The following is an 18,099-nucleotide window of genomic DNA, read 5'->3' as shown; positions in this document are numbered from 1 at the left end:
ATTTATCTGAAGAACTGAACAAAAAGGCCTGGCCTGCAGGAGCACTGAGCCCTTCCAGCTCAGTCAGTAGGGCTTGACCCAAGTCATCGGGTATGTCCAGGGAAAGAATGCAAATAAATAAAAAGAGAAAACAAAATAGCAGTTGATCGATACGGGCTACTTTAAAAAAAGGTGCTTCTAAATCAAGAGGCATTTCAGTCATTCCAAAGGCTGCCAGCACAGAATAGCACCCTCTCCCCATCTTCCAGTGCTGATACACTCCTGCCTTATTGATACTATAGAGTATAAAAATTGTCATGTTTGGAACAATCATTAAAGCAAAACCAACAGAAGATATCCTACAAGGCTGAAGGCTGGGGAGGGGAAAGGAGAAGGGATGGCATTACTCCATGATCCTCTCAGCTAAGACACTGAAAATCTGATGTTCAACTTCTGACAGTCAGAAAGGGCTTTGTAAGAACCTTTTTTTGATTGAATTCAACGAGACTATTTAATAAGGGCTAATTAGCTAAATAATTTTTTCCTAATTTTTTTTTTAATCACCTGATGGACTTTTAAGCCAGAATTGTATTCTGAAGTAATAATTCAGAATGCAGAAACTTCTACACGAACCGAAGACTGCAAGCTGGTTAAATGGACATAAACAAGCTTAATGATAAAAGACAATCTGCTATTGAGTAGGGTTGGAGGTGTTTACTGGGAGTCTACAGGGAATTACACCAGATTCTGCCTTATTGAACAGTTTCATTAATGATTTGGATGGAGGAGGAAAAATGTGTAAAAAGGCATGCTAATCTGAATCACAGATATTAGACTGGCAGCAGCTATGAACACCATGGAATGATTTGAAAGAGCACAAGGTGCCCAAGAAATGTATGAAATATATCCAAGAAGTAAAAATGAAGCTTCATCCCAGAATAAGCCAATCTGGAACACACAGACACGTGTCTGTTTGGTGGACACCTCAGGGAAAGCACAAACTTCCTAAGAGTAATGTTTGCAATTATTCTCTTTAATTTTGTCTGAAAGGAGGAATGAAATGTAAAGCCCCCCCATGAGGGTCTGGGAGTTGTGACAGACAAGGGATTCCAGTTGGATGGAGGTTCCTGCTGGGAACTTGCGAATTAGTGCCTTAAGTGGCACTAATGTTGCACATTTCTGCAACATCTTGACCAAAAAAGAAAAAGTACTGCAAGAGACCTTAATCATCCACAAGTCCTGAAAGCTGCCTGGTAAAGAAACAAAAAAGAAATGGTTCCTCAGAACTCGAAGTGATACAGAAGCAGCCAACACTATCTGAATGGTGGATATTCCAGATTGGATCTATTTAACCAAGGACTTGTCTAATAAGGAGCAACCCTCCATAATGATAATCATGGAAACATAGAATGGTTTGTGTCAGAAGGGACCTTAGGCATCATCTAGTTCCAACCAGGGCCACCTTTCACTTGACCAGGTCACTCAGAGCTCTGATCCTGAAGCTGATCTTGATATCTTAATTTAGGGTCTTGAAACTGAGTTGGGATTTTTTACTGAAAATAGAAGAATATTTTAATTTTGAAACAACTTAGCTATTGCAAACTGATCCCACAGATCCGTGCTTTAGATAGTCAGTTTTGAGCACACTGATATTCTGGCACTAACACATGTCAATTAACAGAATGGCTGAACTTTTCATGACCATCACAAATCTCAGTCCAACACCTCACCAACACTGAAAGAAGCAGGCTACAAGGCCCCAAAACCTCTCTTCTGCTCTCCTGTCTCTGCAGGAAATCACGAATCCTGCATTTTGCTTACCACTAAGGGCTTTTGATGATCCCGGGCCTCACCAGGAGCACATTCAACTCACAAACCTTGTAAGAAATGAACTGCAAAAATACAAGCAAGTAAAAAAACCTGGAGGACAGTGAATTAAATTAGCTCAGGCAAGAGATTAGTAGGCACCCCAAGCTGGCTTCAGAAACCAGTTGACACCACCAGCTCAGAAATACTAGCAGGAAAACAAGTGAAGAAGATCTCTGTCAGTGAATGGGAGCCCTCCGATCAGAGCAGCTGCTGGCAAACCCATGGCCTTGGGTGGGTGATGGGGAGCAAGATTCTGGAAATTCTGTATAGACCACATCATCTGGGGCACACATCTGCAAAAGGAAAAGTGCTATGGTGGGCCTGTGCTTCCTAAACTACAGTGATGTTTAGAAGAAAAAGACAATTTATACCTTCTTAATCATGACAGCAAAGATGAATGCTGCTAATCAAATATTTTAATAATAATTGAAAGTTGCAGTAAAACTACTGAAGTTTTTTTTTTTCTTAGTGGTGGGGAACACACATTTCTTTCCCTGATGATGCTTTTAATACAGCTGAGCCACACTTCGTCCAAATTTTGAGTCTGAGGCAGACAGTGGGCATGGGAAACATCAGCCTAAATGAGAGACTTTTACTAGCATTATAAGCAAGCAAAGCCATGTTTTTATAAAGTGTTAAGCAGTATTTACTGTAGGGATTGCTCAATGTGCTCCCTGTGACTCTCCTAAACACCAACGAATGCTGAACAGAGGCACATTTTTGTGATCCTCAGTTCTCTTGCACAGATCACTTTTTGAGCTGAATGAAGGCTTATTCAGTCAGCTCTTCTTGCAGTTATTCTTCCTTTTTTTTTTTAGTTGTTTCTTAAGTGAAGTTGAAAACAATTTCATGATGTTTTAATATTCCCAGAGCTTCCTCTTGATAAGTTACTTGAGCCAAAATTTGCCTGATGTTATTGAATGTCCCCATTGCATAAGCATGGGGAAGCTTTGTGGTATAGGCTGCTTTTTTCTGGTCTCTCTATGCCCTCAAATACTCTGTACTAAAAGGTCTCTCTCTCTTCTGGAGTTTCCTTGTGATTTAGTGATGAAGAAAAGGGAACACTTTCTGCTGATGGCAACAATCTACAGTTGCTCTCTGCACATACAGTTTTTTTTACTAAATTAGCCTGATTTGGATCAGCAAAGACAGAATAAAGATTACACTGGATTGTGCTTCCACCATAGGGAGGCCAGTGGAAATGAGAAGAAACATCACCAGTCTAATAGCAATGACATTTTTGATGGGTAAATCCTGAGCAAGCATAGGCTAGAAAAGATTTCCAAAGCTGCCTAAAGAACTGCAACATCCTGACGGAGCCATCTAAACTTCTCAAGCAGCCTCTGCATTTCCAGAGGCTGAAGGACAGACACAAAGACATGAATGGCCATACTTTTCCTGTCTCCTACACAGCCAGGAGGATTCAAGGTGCAGGACAGGACCGCAGTGACTTATTTTCATTACTTCATTTGGGAGGAACTACTTCTACTCTATTCCATTTTGGTTCATTATAGCACATCCCTCATCACGGTCTCTGAGCATTTTCCAATGAGACATAAACAAATCACTAACGAGGATGTCATGTGGCTGCCTCTCCCATTTCATTTCCCAAAGGCCATGTTTGCTCTGTTTATCCTGCAGTTCCGAGTGCCTTTCTATGCACATTACATGGAAGGCTTCACAAAACTTATCTCTGTGTATGCAACAACTTATCCCACAACGAGCCTATAGAAGTCTCATCAGCCATCTGGTATTTTTATTTCTCCAGGCTGAGAAAGCAATCATAGCTAATCCTCCTGCGAACTATGGAAGTCAAGTTTTATTTCTCACTTTTCTGGACCAATAACTCTTTACAGTCCAAAGTAGGCCAAAGACCCTAAAAATCTCTGTATTCCTTGACTCTTAAAGGACCCTAATGCTAGGTGTCTGCCAGAACAAATGTGGTTCCGATCCAGAAGAACAAAATTCTCAGTATATCTGGTGAAAGATCAGATATGCTGCAGGAGAATAATTTCTTGTTGAACCCTGCAACTGATACATGTGTGTGCACTGAGTTTCCACAGACCCAGTGGGAAATCTGTGTGATGTTTCAGCACATGAAAATTGAAGTGGACATGTTTTTCCGTTGTCTGGAACAGAAGATGACATTTCACAAGGAACTCTTAGCTAAGGTGCCGCCTTGGGCAATCCTTGCTCCCTGGCACCATCCCCAGTCCTTGTGCCAGCCCAAGTCCTTGTGGAACAAGCACAACAACCTGGATGGGGGAGCTGAACCACAAAGAATATAACTGCTGTTTTCCTGGTTTTCAACCAGGTGGGTTAGACTGGCTCAGCACAAACATCTGCAAGGGCAGCTACTGAAGTCAGTGTAAGCAGTTCTGCTGCTAAATGTCTAATCAATTAATCAGCACTGAAAGGTTAATGATCAAAGTCCTTACTTCTTAATTATGTTTTGCTGGCTTGGAAGGTAATGAATGCAAATCCTGAGAATTACTTCAAGGCTTCTTTCCAAAATGCATTAAGATAAACTATAATTCGTGTAACCTACTAATACATTTTAATAGAGAAAATTGAACCTTAACAAGCAACATACACATAATAAAGGTATGAATGAACAAAAAAAAAAACAAAACAAAACAACTTAAGAGTCCTACTCCAGAACACTACCACAATGGCACTGACATAAATTGCTGCTTGGGGTCAGGCTATATTTAGCATTTCTGAGTGGTGGTGGATTTCCTCTTCTTGCTTGAACATCAACACGCAAAAAATCACTCACCTAGTCTGGTAGGACCTTGCTCCCTTTGTTGAATGGACTGCACCATGTCTACGAGCCTTTCAGTCTCTTGAGGCACGTTCCACGAGATTTCTAGATTATTTTCCCTGGCATATTGCAGAACTGACACATGAACTGAAGTATCACCTGAAGCAGAAAGAAGAAAATAAACACTTTAAGCAGTGCATATGAATGAATGCCTTAAAATAAATCTAAAGGATACCTTGTGTTTGTGATTTACATTAAGCACAACTAGACAGTGATTTTTCCATCGGAGTGTGAAAGTTGCATTTTCAATCAAAAGATCAAAATGCAACAATACCCATATGAAAAAAATACACAGCTGCTGGAAACCGTTGATTTTCTGTGAGGAGTCAGCATGCAGTGTTTTACCCCAAATCAATTTGACCATGATTGGAGAATTTCACTTTATTGATCTCCAATATTATTCCTTTTCCATTTTAAAATTGTCTAAACATCACCTTTTTTATGTGCATATTGTTTTGCACAAGCAGTAGTTTGATGCCCCATTTGTCAGGTGGGCCAAGCTCCCTGGATGACACCATTCCATGCAAAATTCCTTCTGTCATACATCACTGGAGTGACGTGCATGGGACACAATGCACCCAGGGAGCTTGAGCAGCGCAAGCAAATGAAGAGAAATTCCAAGTTCTGCTTTCTTCTGACATCCTGGTTCTGATTATACATTATGTAAGAAGTATTAATAAAACTGTTAACTGAGAGTTGATAGAGATAGTTATAAAATATCAGATTTGCAGAATTGAACCAGGCAACACATTGCTTATAATGATTGGCTGTATCTCTCCTCATGGCCTTAGAAGGACTTCTACTGTGTACTGAAGATATTTATGTATAGACCACAATTAGTCTTTACCAATTCGTTGCAAAACATTTATGAATGAAGTTAATCATTGTTATTTCATCTACCCAAATGTTGCAGTGCTATATTGAATATTGGTTACCATCTACACTTTATAGTTTTTTCATGGAGGAGTATTTCATAGCTGGTTTATTGATGTCCTTTTGTTAATGATATAACACTTGTTATTACAGGCTTCAAAGATAAGGAAGACATCTGGACTAAAAGAAATTCCCTCTTTATTGTATAGTTTGTGTTTGTTTCACTTGTCTTGCTTCTTTATATCATGCATGCATGCAATTTTCAGAATCAGAGTGTCTTCCATGTAGGATCTCTAAAAAATCCAAGTTATTCTACACATACAGAAATGCTATACTTTTCCTCTGTGAGCTCTCTAATTATCACCTCTTTTGGAAGCACAGGTATAACACAAACATGTCAAAAACCAGTGAGAAACACCACCAGTAACAGCAGTTGCTTCCTGGAAATGGTTTAATGCTGAATTGAAAAAGTACAATTCTAATTAAGAAAAATAATCCCGGTTTGTTAAATGCTACTGGGAAAACAAGGGATCCTGTGTAGCCCTTGCCATGTGGATGGACTTGGTACAGTGGCACACAAAGACCAAAACCTTGCAGTCAGACCAAACCTGAAGCAAAACTCCTCTGAATTACCCATTCTGATTTGGACCAGAACTGAACTTGAGCTATTATTTTCAAGTATGTTGAACCCAATTCAGAACTGAACCAAAACCATGTATTTTCACTTTTCTTTTTAAGTAAATCTTTTTTTAAAGTAAATCTCCATCCTGTGACAGAGACCCCTTGTCCTGCTTGGTGCACACAGTATTTACATGGAAGTGCTCAACACCACACGTCCAAGCTACTCCTCATCACACGACTCACAGAACTGGATGTCAAACCTGTATCTACCTGAACCACAACAGCTTGATTTGGGAGGAAACTGAACTGTATCTGAGCAAAAAACTTGACTAGCCTGATTTCCCCGATATAAACTTCAATTGGAACGAGTTATTTAAAAATAAAAATTGAAAAACCTACGCTGAGGAGCTGCTTTGTCCTGTACAAGCAAAAGAACACCAAACATCTTGGTGTGTTTTAGTGAAAAGACAGGTACGTACTGATCACGACACTTTCAATAAATGCCCGCACAAAGCTTTTCATTTCCTCGAACTCTGCTGCTCCAATATTGGAACTTCCATCCAGAAGAAACATGACATCCATAGGTTTGTTGCACAACTCTGAGGGTGGGGTGGAGGAAAAGGGAAAAAGGTTATTTTATACATGATAAGCAGAAGTAGTATCTGCTAATCTATGGGTAGGAGCAGAAAGGGCAGATATATTTGTATCTTGGGAAAACAAAGCAGGATAATGACCAGTTAAAACAGTAAGTGATGCCCCTTTAACGAAAGCCCTGAGATTCATATTCAGTGGGATGCATGAGTATTTCAATTCCTGCTTTTGTACTAATTTTATTTTACTCTCAGGGGACTAAAACGAAAACCAACAACAAACAATGACAACAAAAAAACCCCAATACAAACCAACAACAAACAAAACAAAAACAAACTAACAAAACCCAAAAAATAACTTCATCACCCCCAAACAAACAAACAAAAAAAAGCAATAAAAAAAGAAAAAGCCAATGAAGACTTCAGGAAACAGAAAGTAAATTCTTGTATTATACTAGAGAAGAATAAGTGGTTTTCTCCTCTAGCTGATTTGAAAACTACTGTACTTTACTGACAAAAGAACACAAGAAATTCTGAGCCTACAGAAGGCTCACTGTAGGTCTGTGCAGAGTTCTGCTGAACTGGGGCAACATCTTCATCCTCCAATGAAGACAGATAGTCCTTCCCTGGCATTTGGACAACAAGATACCAAAACAGACACAGGGGCCCTTCAAATTTCATCAATTTCAGGGGTAAAGGGAAGAGATAGGACAGAGGAAAGAGGAAATTACAGAGAAAATACATCCAATTTTACCTATAATTTCGGCCCAACGTCTGTGAGAGCAGCATGACTGCAGCACTAATTCAGGTGCTTCTTCAATAAGTCTGTTATAACTATTCAAGATAATTGGGTTATTAGGCTGGCTGATCCTTCTGAGCTCTTGGATATTTGCACCAGGGGTTATGCCTATGGGAATAACATTTATGCTCCTGGGGGGTTGTGTGATAACATCTGTGGAAGGACTGGATGACACCATATATACCAAGCGAGGAACATCTTGCCTGCCCCCATTTGCTGTTGTAAATGTGTGTTTGGAAATATAATTGAGGGCATTCCCAGTGTTGGTAGCCTTCCCTCCTTGGTAGGGTATGCCCCTCACCTTCTCAATAATATTTTCCTTTGACTGCATTTCCCTAAAGGAATACTCCAGAGTGACAGTCTCTGAATACTGCATGATTGTAACATGAATATCGTCCCATCCCACATTCATTCCTGTGACCACCTTCTCAATGAACTCCTTCACTTTATTGAAATTTTCCTCCCCCACATTGTCAGAGCCTTCCACAAGAAAAGCAATATCCAGCTTTTGGGGAGGGGGCTTTGCTGAAGAGGGTGATGGGGCTGTGGATCCCAAAGGGGGAAGGAGGACACCGGACATTGTTGGAGCGGATGTAGCCAGTAACAGAGAACTTTCTTCAGGTCCAAGTTCACACAGACCATCAATGAGATCATCTCCCCTGTCCATTAGTTCTAAAACATTGCTCACTCGGTAGGATCTATTAAGTGGTGACTGCCTTTCAATGAACTTGACTTGCTCCACGTTGATGTGGGGCCCGATCCCCACAGGTATTACTGCGATATCTCTATTCTTCATTAGTTGGAGGATGCTGCGGACTTTTCCTGAAGACTTGCTTGCTATAAATAGCACTGCAATTCTGGCAGCATTGGTCCTTTCTGCTTTTCCAAACACGTGAAACACAGTGTATTTAAGGACTTCAGAGGCAGACGCTTCTTTATCACCAGTGTATTTTATGCCTTGGACAATTTTTCTCATCTGGGAATTTGTTTTAATGTCTTTAAGGCCAAGATAGATTGTGGGACCACCCCTATACACTAGAACTGACACTCGGATCTTCTTTTGGGAGATGTGGAGTTTCTTCATCACACCAATTACAAAAGACTTCAGCTGTTCAAAGTCCTCCTCTGACAGTTTATTGGAGCCATCAATTAGGAAGGCCAAGTCCATCATCTTGCTGCACGAGTATTCACTGGCTGGTCGCTCAATATCCTCCTCTGGAATAGGTGTTGTCAGTGTTAGGGTGCTCTCCACAGGCTCACAGGCTACACAGGTTAAGTTCTTCCCTTCACATAGACTACGAAAATTGGAAGCAACTGTAAATAATAATGCTTATAATAACACATCATCCACACATAATAAAAGAATGTTCATACAAAACCAATTAAATATCTCAAAAGCACAACAAAAATAAAGTATGACATGAAGGATTTTTTTCCCCTCCAGCCCATTTCCCCACAACTCCCCTCAAGGTATTGCACAGCTAAATCCTACATGTTTATGCACGTTTGTCCTTACATAAGCCTTTGGCAGAATGTGTAAAATCCATGTCTGAAAACTGTCCAGGAACCCACCGAGCATCAGTACAGATGCCTACAAGCTAATGGTGGACTGAACTGGTTAATCCAGTTTGCTTCACAAGGAAGCAAACCATGAGGCAAACTGGAGGCAGCCAACACAAAGTAAAACCCTAGAGTAGGAAAGATGTTTTAGCTCTGATACGACTCCGCACATTTTGTACAGGGGCCTGGTTTACCCAGCTTTTAACCTTGGTGAAATTAAGCCTTTTTTCTTCCTCTGAAGTGCTCCGAATTCCTGGGGTTTTTTCCTGACTTCATTTTGTTCTGAATACAACATTTAGCACATGTTTGTCCTCCATTGTTTTTTATGTCTCTTATCTTCCTGTTGTTTACCATGATTTCTTTCAGTCCCTTTTCTCATATTAAATGGTTTATTTCCAATATTTCTACTCACCTCCATTTTTCCCTTTCTATATCAGCTCCTATTTTCGTTTTCCCCCATCTCTGCCTTTTCCACTATTCACCTTTCTGTACCACTGTGAGCTTTTTCACCTCTGTCACCCTCCACCTTTCAGGAACTTGTTTATAATTCATCCACCTTTAGCAAGTCTTTAAAACTTCTGCCCTTCTGATTCCTGCTTGCACGATTCTCTTTATCTCCTAGAATCATAGAATCATTTGGGCTGGAAGGGACTCTTAGAAGCCATCTAGTCCAACCCTCCTGCAAAAAGCAGGGCCATCTTCGACAGATCATGCTCCTCAGAACCCCATCCAGCCTGACTTGAAATGTTTCCCGGGATGGGGTATCTACTACCTCTCTGGGCAACCTATGCCAGCGTTTTACAACTCTCATTGTAAAAAACTTCTTCCTTATATCCAGTCTAAACTGGCTCTCTCTCAGTTTAAAATCGTCACTCCTTGTCCTGTCAGAGCAGGCTCTGCTAAAAAGTTTGTCCCCATCTTTCTCATAGGCTCCCTTTAAGTACTGACAGGTCACATCAAGGTCTCCCTGGATAATTCTCCTCTCCAGGCTGAACAATCCCAACTCTCTCTGCCTTTCCTCACAGGAGAGGTGTTCCAGCCCTCTGATCAGCTTCACTTATCAGAGCAAAGAACATGACTGTACTCACACACAGGGTGGAACAGAGTCAGTCTATATGTTCTCCTTGTCTTACTGGACAGTCCAAGAAACAGAATAGGGAAAGGTTGTCAAAGAGCAAGGATCAAAAAATGCTTGTTTTCACTGCCAGAGAAAACCCAGGATGTACGAACTAAATGAGTCAATAATGGAAGAAGGCGCCATTTTCCAGGAAAATGCTTCACTTTACACATGGCACCTTCATTTAAGTTCTCTTAGTTTAGGTGTTCTGTTCTCTTCAGGCTTATTGTAGTATCTTCCTAATTGCAAAATGCACAGCTACTTCTGGCATTAGCATACAGCAGCAGAAGATTTATTATTTTAATCCTAATATGAACAAGGCTCTTCTAGTTTCCAATTTCCTTTGGATATTTGCTATGAAATTCATTTTTGTGCAATATTTTCTATTGTTTGTACAGATGGTGTAGGCATCTAAATTAGGTGACAGTTATGCAAAAGGATGTTTCCCTAGTGAGGTAAGTTTTCCTAATGTTCTGACATCTTTTGTGAGCAGTGGCCAGTGTATCAACATTTAAGATAAATTATTATTAAGGATTACAAAAATTAGGGAACAGAGACTCATTTATGGAGACTCTTTTTTGACCTTTTGATGGAATTCAAGGTTCTTTGTGTATATTGTTAAAAAAATATATATTTAATTGATCAGCCTTGGAGCTCAAGCCCTGGGTTTATAGCACGGACGTACCTGAGCTCTGGCAAGAGACTGGAAATTGGAAGTTTGTACCCATTTAGAGCTTCTGTGAGGTTCAGAGCACTTGGAGCTAAGGTGTTAGTTTGGCTTAATAACTGCTGCGGTTTCACAACTCACTTTCCATTAAATCTGATCAATTTACAGGATGGAAAAATCTCTTGTATTCACAGCATTGTAAGTGACTGGTGAAAGTATCCATCAAGGGTCCAGACATCTGGAGAATGCCAAACTTCCAGAAAATACATAATATGCCACAGGGCATTATACAGAATACAAACAGTCTCTGCTGCACTGCAGCCGAGGGCCCTCATCCTGCTCGGTGCACAGCACCATGCACCCTGCCCCCTGCCATGCATTCCATCACATTTGGAAATGCATGCATGCAGGATCAGACCGCCTTAAAATCTTCTGGAAATTGGTTTTCCAGTAACAGTACACAATTCCAACTGCTAATAATCTCAGCAAGTTCTACACTGAGTGCACATTCGGACCCTGCGCCATACGCAGGATATTTTTTAGCGCTGGCAGAGGGAAAGAGTCTGACAACTTTATTGATGTTGAATCACACATTGCACAAAAAGAAGTGAAACATCTGAAGCCAGTAGGGCCACCTACACATGGGAAAAGGCCTTTTTTGAAAGGAATTTATGAATTTTAGTTCAGCTGACATCCTATAATCCCTACTGTCACTGAAAAACTTCAGCTTTGGGCTCTATGTGAAGGGGAATTGATGTAAAAAGTGGCTCCAAGCTTCCCTGTCAGCAATACATTTAAATTTACACCAATAAACTTATTAATGTGGATGTACTTCACCCCTGTCCCTTCATCCCACTCAACATTCACTGCATAAACCCATCATACCAAGATTGACAGCGCTGTAGATCATCTCTGTTCAAAACTACTCTCCTTCCATGTGGGATCTTGTCATCTCCAACTGCACACACGGGACAGTCTTCTGGACTGACACAATCCAGGGACAGTTCATCAAGTATTTTCCCTGTTTCGAAACAGCACATCAGTAAAAAGATGCCAATTTTCACGAATTTTAAAACTAATCATTGCACTAAAAACATATTGACTCTTCTCAGGTGGGCTCAAACCTTCTGAACACTGTGTTTGGTTTTATGGCCACTGCCAGCTCAACACAGAGCAGTATCTCCTTCCTTCATAATGGCTTTTATTTAGATATTGGAAGTACTTAACCTGGTGTATAACCTGCAACAGCCAGCACCACATGGAAGGTGAACATATCTTTAGAACAAAACAGGGGAGAAGACAGGAGAAAATGGCATTTCCCTTTGTACATGTGTATTGTTTATTTCTCCCCCTATCCCCTACCTCATTCTGGTCAGAGACACCAGGGCCCAGAATAGTTATTTTGGTTCTTAAAATACCTTTTTTCTTTGCCTTCATGTCTTCTTGCTCTGTCTTTAGGAACAATTTATCTGAGTTTTCACTCTCCTTTTGGCTCTTGTTTTGCACTCTTTCTCTTTCACTCCATCTTTCCTCTCCCTGCCCCATATTTACTGTATTTTTTTCCTTTCCCTTTTCTACGAGGTAGTTGTTGGGAACAGTTAAGCTGGAAGCTCAGGCTCACAGGGGGATGCCTGCTGGGCACTCTCAGGAGCATCTTGGAGGTATTAAGCCCATCAAGGCAATGGGTTTCCCCCACTGTCATAGCTGCTCTGAAGGAGAGTATTTTATCAATGTCCAGGACAAGTTCATACCCTACTTTAACCACATAGCCAACAATCTCTGTTGCCACACAGCCCCTAATCCTCCTATCCTCCTTTCCTATCCACCTGTTCCCATCTTCTCTTGTTCTTGCTGGCAGTGTTTCATCCTCCTCTTTTAGGCACCACTTCATGCCCTCCCCCACACTGTGCTCATTTCACAAACCCAAACCAAGATGATCAACCATCTCGCTACTTAGGCAGTAAGAAACTGTAGTGAAAACACATCAGTAAGCCTGTCAAGCAGAAGAAAAAGATAAGTAACTGTTTAAGTAAAGTAAAAGATGGACTTACCTGCAGGACAGTGTACGTGGCATCCTTCCACACACTGCAGAGGACACTCCAAAGGCTGTGGGTGTTGGCACGTTATAGGACAAGCAGGCCCACAGCTGTTATATCTCCATTCACACTGATAGTCTAATTCATTTTTGTTCAGGTCCTCACAGCTTTGTGCTATGCAGGGAAAGAATCAGAGGCAAAAAATATCAAACCAGAGTATTTATTCACCATGCCTCTCAGAACTATGACACCAAGTGTCATATAAAGTGGACCACGTATTCCCAGAAAAACAAATATTTCCACCTATAAACAATTTTTATTTATTTATTTTTTTACTACATGCAGGGCAGGCCACTTCTTCACACTTGCATCTTTTTTTTACATAATTAAGTACTAGACTAGAGTCTAGACTAGAGATATTTGGGTTTGATAACTGCAAATGCAAAAACTCCACAAACTTTAAGCTTTAATTAACGCACACATATATATATATGTATTACAGAGAACGTTTCTGTCTCTAGATTTGTTTGCACCACACATTATGGTATACTTTAATTGATGGAATGGAGTTTTGAGGTACGACTCTGAACAGAAATAGAAAAGGGAGTGGAAATGTCAGCGTGAGCTGCCAGCCCGGTCCCATTAAGGTGAAGTTCTCTGGACATCAGTGGAAGTAGAGCTAAGTCTGACCAGCTTATCTGAGCCAAAATCCTGAATCTTTTCACCCAGTTCTTCCTCATGTACCCAGTACTTACGGCACAGGGTCTGTGACCTCCAGTGAACAGCGACCCCCTTCTGTGCACAGACATGAGCGTAGGATGCGATGGTGTCACAGAAACAGGCACAGTCCCCAATAGATTCACAAGCACAAGTGTCATACATGCAAATGTCTATGTAGGGCTCAGGATTCACCTACAAAAGAGAAACATGGAGCACAGTACACTCAGTGATTCCCCTCATCTCCTTCCTGTAGACATATTTAACCTTCAGATGGTTTGGGTGCTCCACTTGTCAAGAGTTGAGGTGCCACATAAATCAGTGCTGATATTGCTCCTGATGTCAGCAAGACCACACCCTCAAAGATGCTATATAAACTGCAGTTTGTTGTCTCTTACTATTCCCCATATAAAACAATTTTATATGTTTTTAGGTCTCATTCCCATCCCTCTTGTGCAGCACCGTGGGTATTACATTAGCTCAGCTCCCCCTTCCCTCAAGTCTCAACCCTTATGCTTCACTTCATGTGCCAGCCTCTGGGCTTTACAGTAAAATCTCCCTCAGTTACTCTATAGCTTACTCCCACATGCTATTCTGCATTTTCCCAGGAAGCATCAGCTACAGGACAGGATGAGAGATGAGAACACGAGTCAGCCTCCTCCAAGTCCCATGTGCTGTCAGCACAACCACACCTTTCCCCTTAGCTATAACCAGTGTCAGCACAGACCACACAGAATTGAAGAATGTGAAACACATGATTCAATACTCACAAATTTTTTGCATTCTTTGAAGAGATCTCCAGACAAAATGCTGCATGATGTTTCTACCATCATCTGCTTCACTATGTTTCCATCACACAGTGGTGACATCAAGGTCTGTTCCAGGTTGGGCTTAATATTGTAAGAGACAGTAGAGATTGCATTAGCCTTGCCTTTAAGACCTCAGTGCTCCTCAAACTGAAGCAAGAGGCTCACTAGTAATTTTTCATGACAAAGGTAATTGTTTCTTTGAGTAAAGTTTCAACTCGTTGTACAACCCGCACAGATCCTGCCATGGCAGAATGCAGAGCAGAGCAGATCACCTCCTAGATTTTCTCCAGCTCTTACCTGTACACTGCAGTTTTAACTTAGACATTTTGATGACAGTAAGACACTCTGTACCAAACACTCATCCTGAAAAATGATCATCCACATCTCTGCAGAAGGTCAACAAGGCTCAAAAATATGATCAGACTTCAGCAAACAATATCCAAGGCCACTGCTGAATGATTCAGTAGTCTCTCTCTCTCTCCCATTCAATTTATCTAAGAGCACAGAGCACTAGCATTGACATGGCATTTATCACTGTGACACTCTACAGGTTCTGTCCTGTGCCTTAAGTGTGTTACACTTAAATGAGAAGCTGCTCCTTCTCAGCCTTACTCCTCAGTATTGCAAATTCCTCTGTGCTCCAACCAACTCACATGAACAGTGACATTCAGCATTCAACAACACTGTGGCTATGTCACACTTGCACATAATTAGCAAAGTAACCCAAAAGATTTCATGTGATCAAGAATAAATGTTTCATTTCAACTTTCTGACCGTTTAAATATTTTCTTAAAAGATCTAAAAAAGGCTTTTTTTTCTTCCTCCCACCCTCCCCTCTGACCATTTAGACAAATTTTCAAGAAAAAGTTTTTAGCCTTAAAAAGCATCAGCTGAATGAGATGCTTCATTTTACAATTGTCAGAACAAGTTGTCTTCAAGCTGCTTCCTCACATTTTTTGATTTGGAAATACTATGGGTTATTATTATCATTTGCCAGCTCAATATAAATTTATTACTCAGTTCCATTCTTTCAAAACTCTGTATTTGGAAAAGAGAACACAGACTCTCATGTGTAATTTAATTAGCACCCTATGAAATCTCCAGCACTGGGACATAGATAACACTTCCAGATAGCAGGTACCCCCCCAAAATTCAGATGCAACCATAGATGGCAATAAAGTCTCATGTCCCCTCTCAATATCCTGCTCTTTCTGATCAAGCCACTCCAACTTTAAAACAGCAACTGAATGCTCTTTAGAAAAAGAATGAGAAGCAAATAGAAAGAAATTAACCTAAGTATTCTGTTGTTTGTAATGGACAAACTAAGATTTGGGATATAGAAATTTGGATAGGGAAATACGAAATTTTTATCTGAATTCCCCGTGACTGAAACTTACAGCTGGTTGTCTTCAGGTTAAACTGTAAAATGAGATTTCCAGTTATACCTTGATTTCAAGCATCTGGGTTGGATAACTCTATGAACAGCCCCTACACCATACAGATTGGCTGTTTTGACATTCATCTGAGGCCAGGCAACACAGCAGCATTGTGTAAGTTAATTGATCTCCTATCAGATTTCAAGAAATAACATTATTTGGCAAAAACATGGGGAAAGGAGTTAATTTCTACTTATCCTTTCAAACCTCTTTGCCCACTCCTGAGTGATACTGTAACCCACATTAATTAGTTTTCACAATTCATTCAAACTCACCTTTTCAACATCAGCACAGGATGGATTAACTTTCCAAGAATTCCCAAAGTCAACTGGATCTACTTCAAGATGCTCACTGCTGCTGGTCAAATCATTGTTTTGGATTCCATCAAAATTTCCACAAAGACCACACACTTGATCCTTGCAGGGAAAGAAACACAAAACACATAAATCTTACATCTGTACACTGGCTTAGGGTTTTGTTGAGAAGTCTTTTTAGCCTACAGCTTTAATGCCATGAGGCTTAAAAGCTGAATTACCCAGGGTCTTGCCAAGTCCACTAAAATAGGCATGGTCTTTCACAGAAAAGTTTAGCTCTTGTTCCCATTCTGCTTAGCTGAAAGTAGGACCACACTGTCTCCAACTCTAATCAGCAGTGCCTGCTGGCTGTACTTGGAGTATGGCCCTACAATCCCATTTTATTTCTGGAGATGAGAGTCCTCAGGAATCTGGCTCCTTACACTGCTCTTCCTGAATACAGAAGAAATCACTCAAGGCACAGTTATTCTGAGGCACCTCAGCATTCAGCCTTTCTGTCATAGCTCATCTCCAATGAGCCAGGATTTACACCTCACAATTGAACTACCAGGAAAGCAGGGCAGTCTAATGGTATTACCAAAGAAAAGCCTTTATTTTCAAGCAAGTGCCTAATACTCCAGGAAATCTATCAGCAAGTCTGCATTAAAAAAAGAATGCTGTTCCCCAGAGAGAGGGTAAGGGCATTCTTTAGCGAGAATAAGAAGAAAAACAAAAAACACTTACTTTGAAATTGCCTTTTAAGATAACAGAGACTCCCATGGCCAGATCCCAGGTCACACTGATGCTCTTACCCAGTAAAATGATGTAATAACGGCCAGACTTCATGACTTCTAAATTATTTTCATCATTAGGAGGTATCTTGATGTTCACCTGAGCAAGAGAAACACATTGTGCTATCAACAGTGGCTCTAGTTACTATTTCAAGTCCCAGTGGAACACGTGCTCATAGGTCAACAGGTACTTTCAAACATGCTGTTCTCTAGAGAGTTCCCACACACTATCCAGATGCTCCAGAGTAAAACAGAAAATTGGGATACAAGTGCAGTATTTCTCATCCCATTTCTATAATTTTTGGATGTGGTCCCTCATGCTCCCAGAATATAACATACACTCACCACAAATACTGACACACAGAGCAGTGAGAGCTGATAAAGAAGACAGGGTATTCCTAATTAATGATCAATTTAGTATTTGGTCAATGGTTCACTGAATAATTATGTGTTGGTTTTTAGTTTTTGGGGTTTTTTTGGTTTTTGTTTTTTATTTCATATTTTTAGGAAACTAATTCTGTGCTCCTGAGGGCTGGCAACAACCAAGGGACTGGTTAGGTTTGAGTTTAATAGGAACTAGAAAAACCACATGCATCAGTGGCTTCTAAAGGACCAGAGTCTGATCTTGAAGTCAGGAAGAACTTTCTTCCCAACTCTACACCAAGAGAGATCTACATCCAGAGAGATTCCTTTCAGCGTATCTTCATTTTTCCATCGCTTTCCCTTCCCCTGTGACTATTTCTCTTCCATCTGGCTGCAACTTCACTGCCTCCAGCTTCTAAGAATTTAAGAGATTAATTTAAAACACTTTCTTTCACACCATAATCCCCTTTCAATGGGTACTCTAATAGAATTATTAACCACATTTGGAAAGAAAAGTCTGGCACAGCTGTTACTTTAAGCACCATTAATGCATTAACTGCTTAATTGTGAAAGAAGTAGATGAAAAGTTTCAATCAATACAATCAAGGGAGAAAGAGGAGCCCACAAACTATTCATCCACTCCCTAGTTTGAGGGAGAAATATTCCTTATTCCATTATTCTTTCTTGCTCAATTCGGCAAAAGCTCAGCAATGAAATTCAGTTCTCCTCACCTCTGAGTTATCATCAGAAACTTT

General features: G+C 40.5%; 1 protein-coding gene across 1 annotated transcript in view; it reads right to left on the bottom strand.

Moving 5' to 3' along the window:
• VWF (von Willebrand factor) overlaps window positions 1–18,099 on the bottom strand; it is a 133,020-nt gene that overhangs the window by 54,527 nt on the left and 60,394 nt on the right. Inside the window, exons 22-30 of the mRNA XM_064654293.1 lie at window positions 16,935–17,081; window positions 16,173–16,313; window positions 14,423–14,542; window positions 13,691–13,847; window positions 12,951–13,109; window positions 11,785–11,920; window positions 7,511–8,850; window positions 6,646–6,765; window positions 4,628–4,771 (exon numbers count right to left, since the gene is read on the bottom strand). Coding sequence (XP_064510363.1) covers window positions 4,628–4,771; window positions 6,646–6,765; window positions 7,511–8,850; window positions 11,785–11,920; window positions 12,951–13,109; window positions 13,691–13,847; window positions 14,423–14,542; window positions 16,173–16,313; window positions 16,935–17,081 — 2,464 coding nt within the window. The remainder of the gene's footprint in view (window positions 1–4,627; window positions 4,772–6,645; window positions 6,766–7,510; window positions 8,851–11,784; window positions 11,921–12,950; window positions 13,110–13,690; window positions 13,848–14,422; window positions 14,543–16,172; window positions 16,314–16,934; window positions 17,082–18,099) is intronic.

The sequence above is a fragment of the Pseudopipra pipra genome, chromosome 5 (genome assembly GCF_036250125.1).
Source record: "Pseudopipra pipra isolate bDixPip1 chromosome 5, bDixPip1.hap1, whole genome shotgun sequence".
NCBI classification, from domain to species: domain Eukaryota; kingdom Metazoa; phylum Chordata; class Aves; order Passeriformes; family Pipridae; genus Pseudopipra; species Pseudopipra pipra.
The sequence above is the reverse complement of the archived record's forward strand: the minus strand, read 5'-3'. Positions and strand labels throughout refer to the sequence as shown.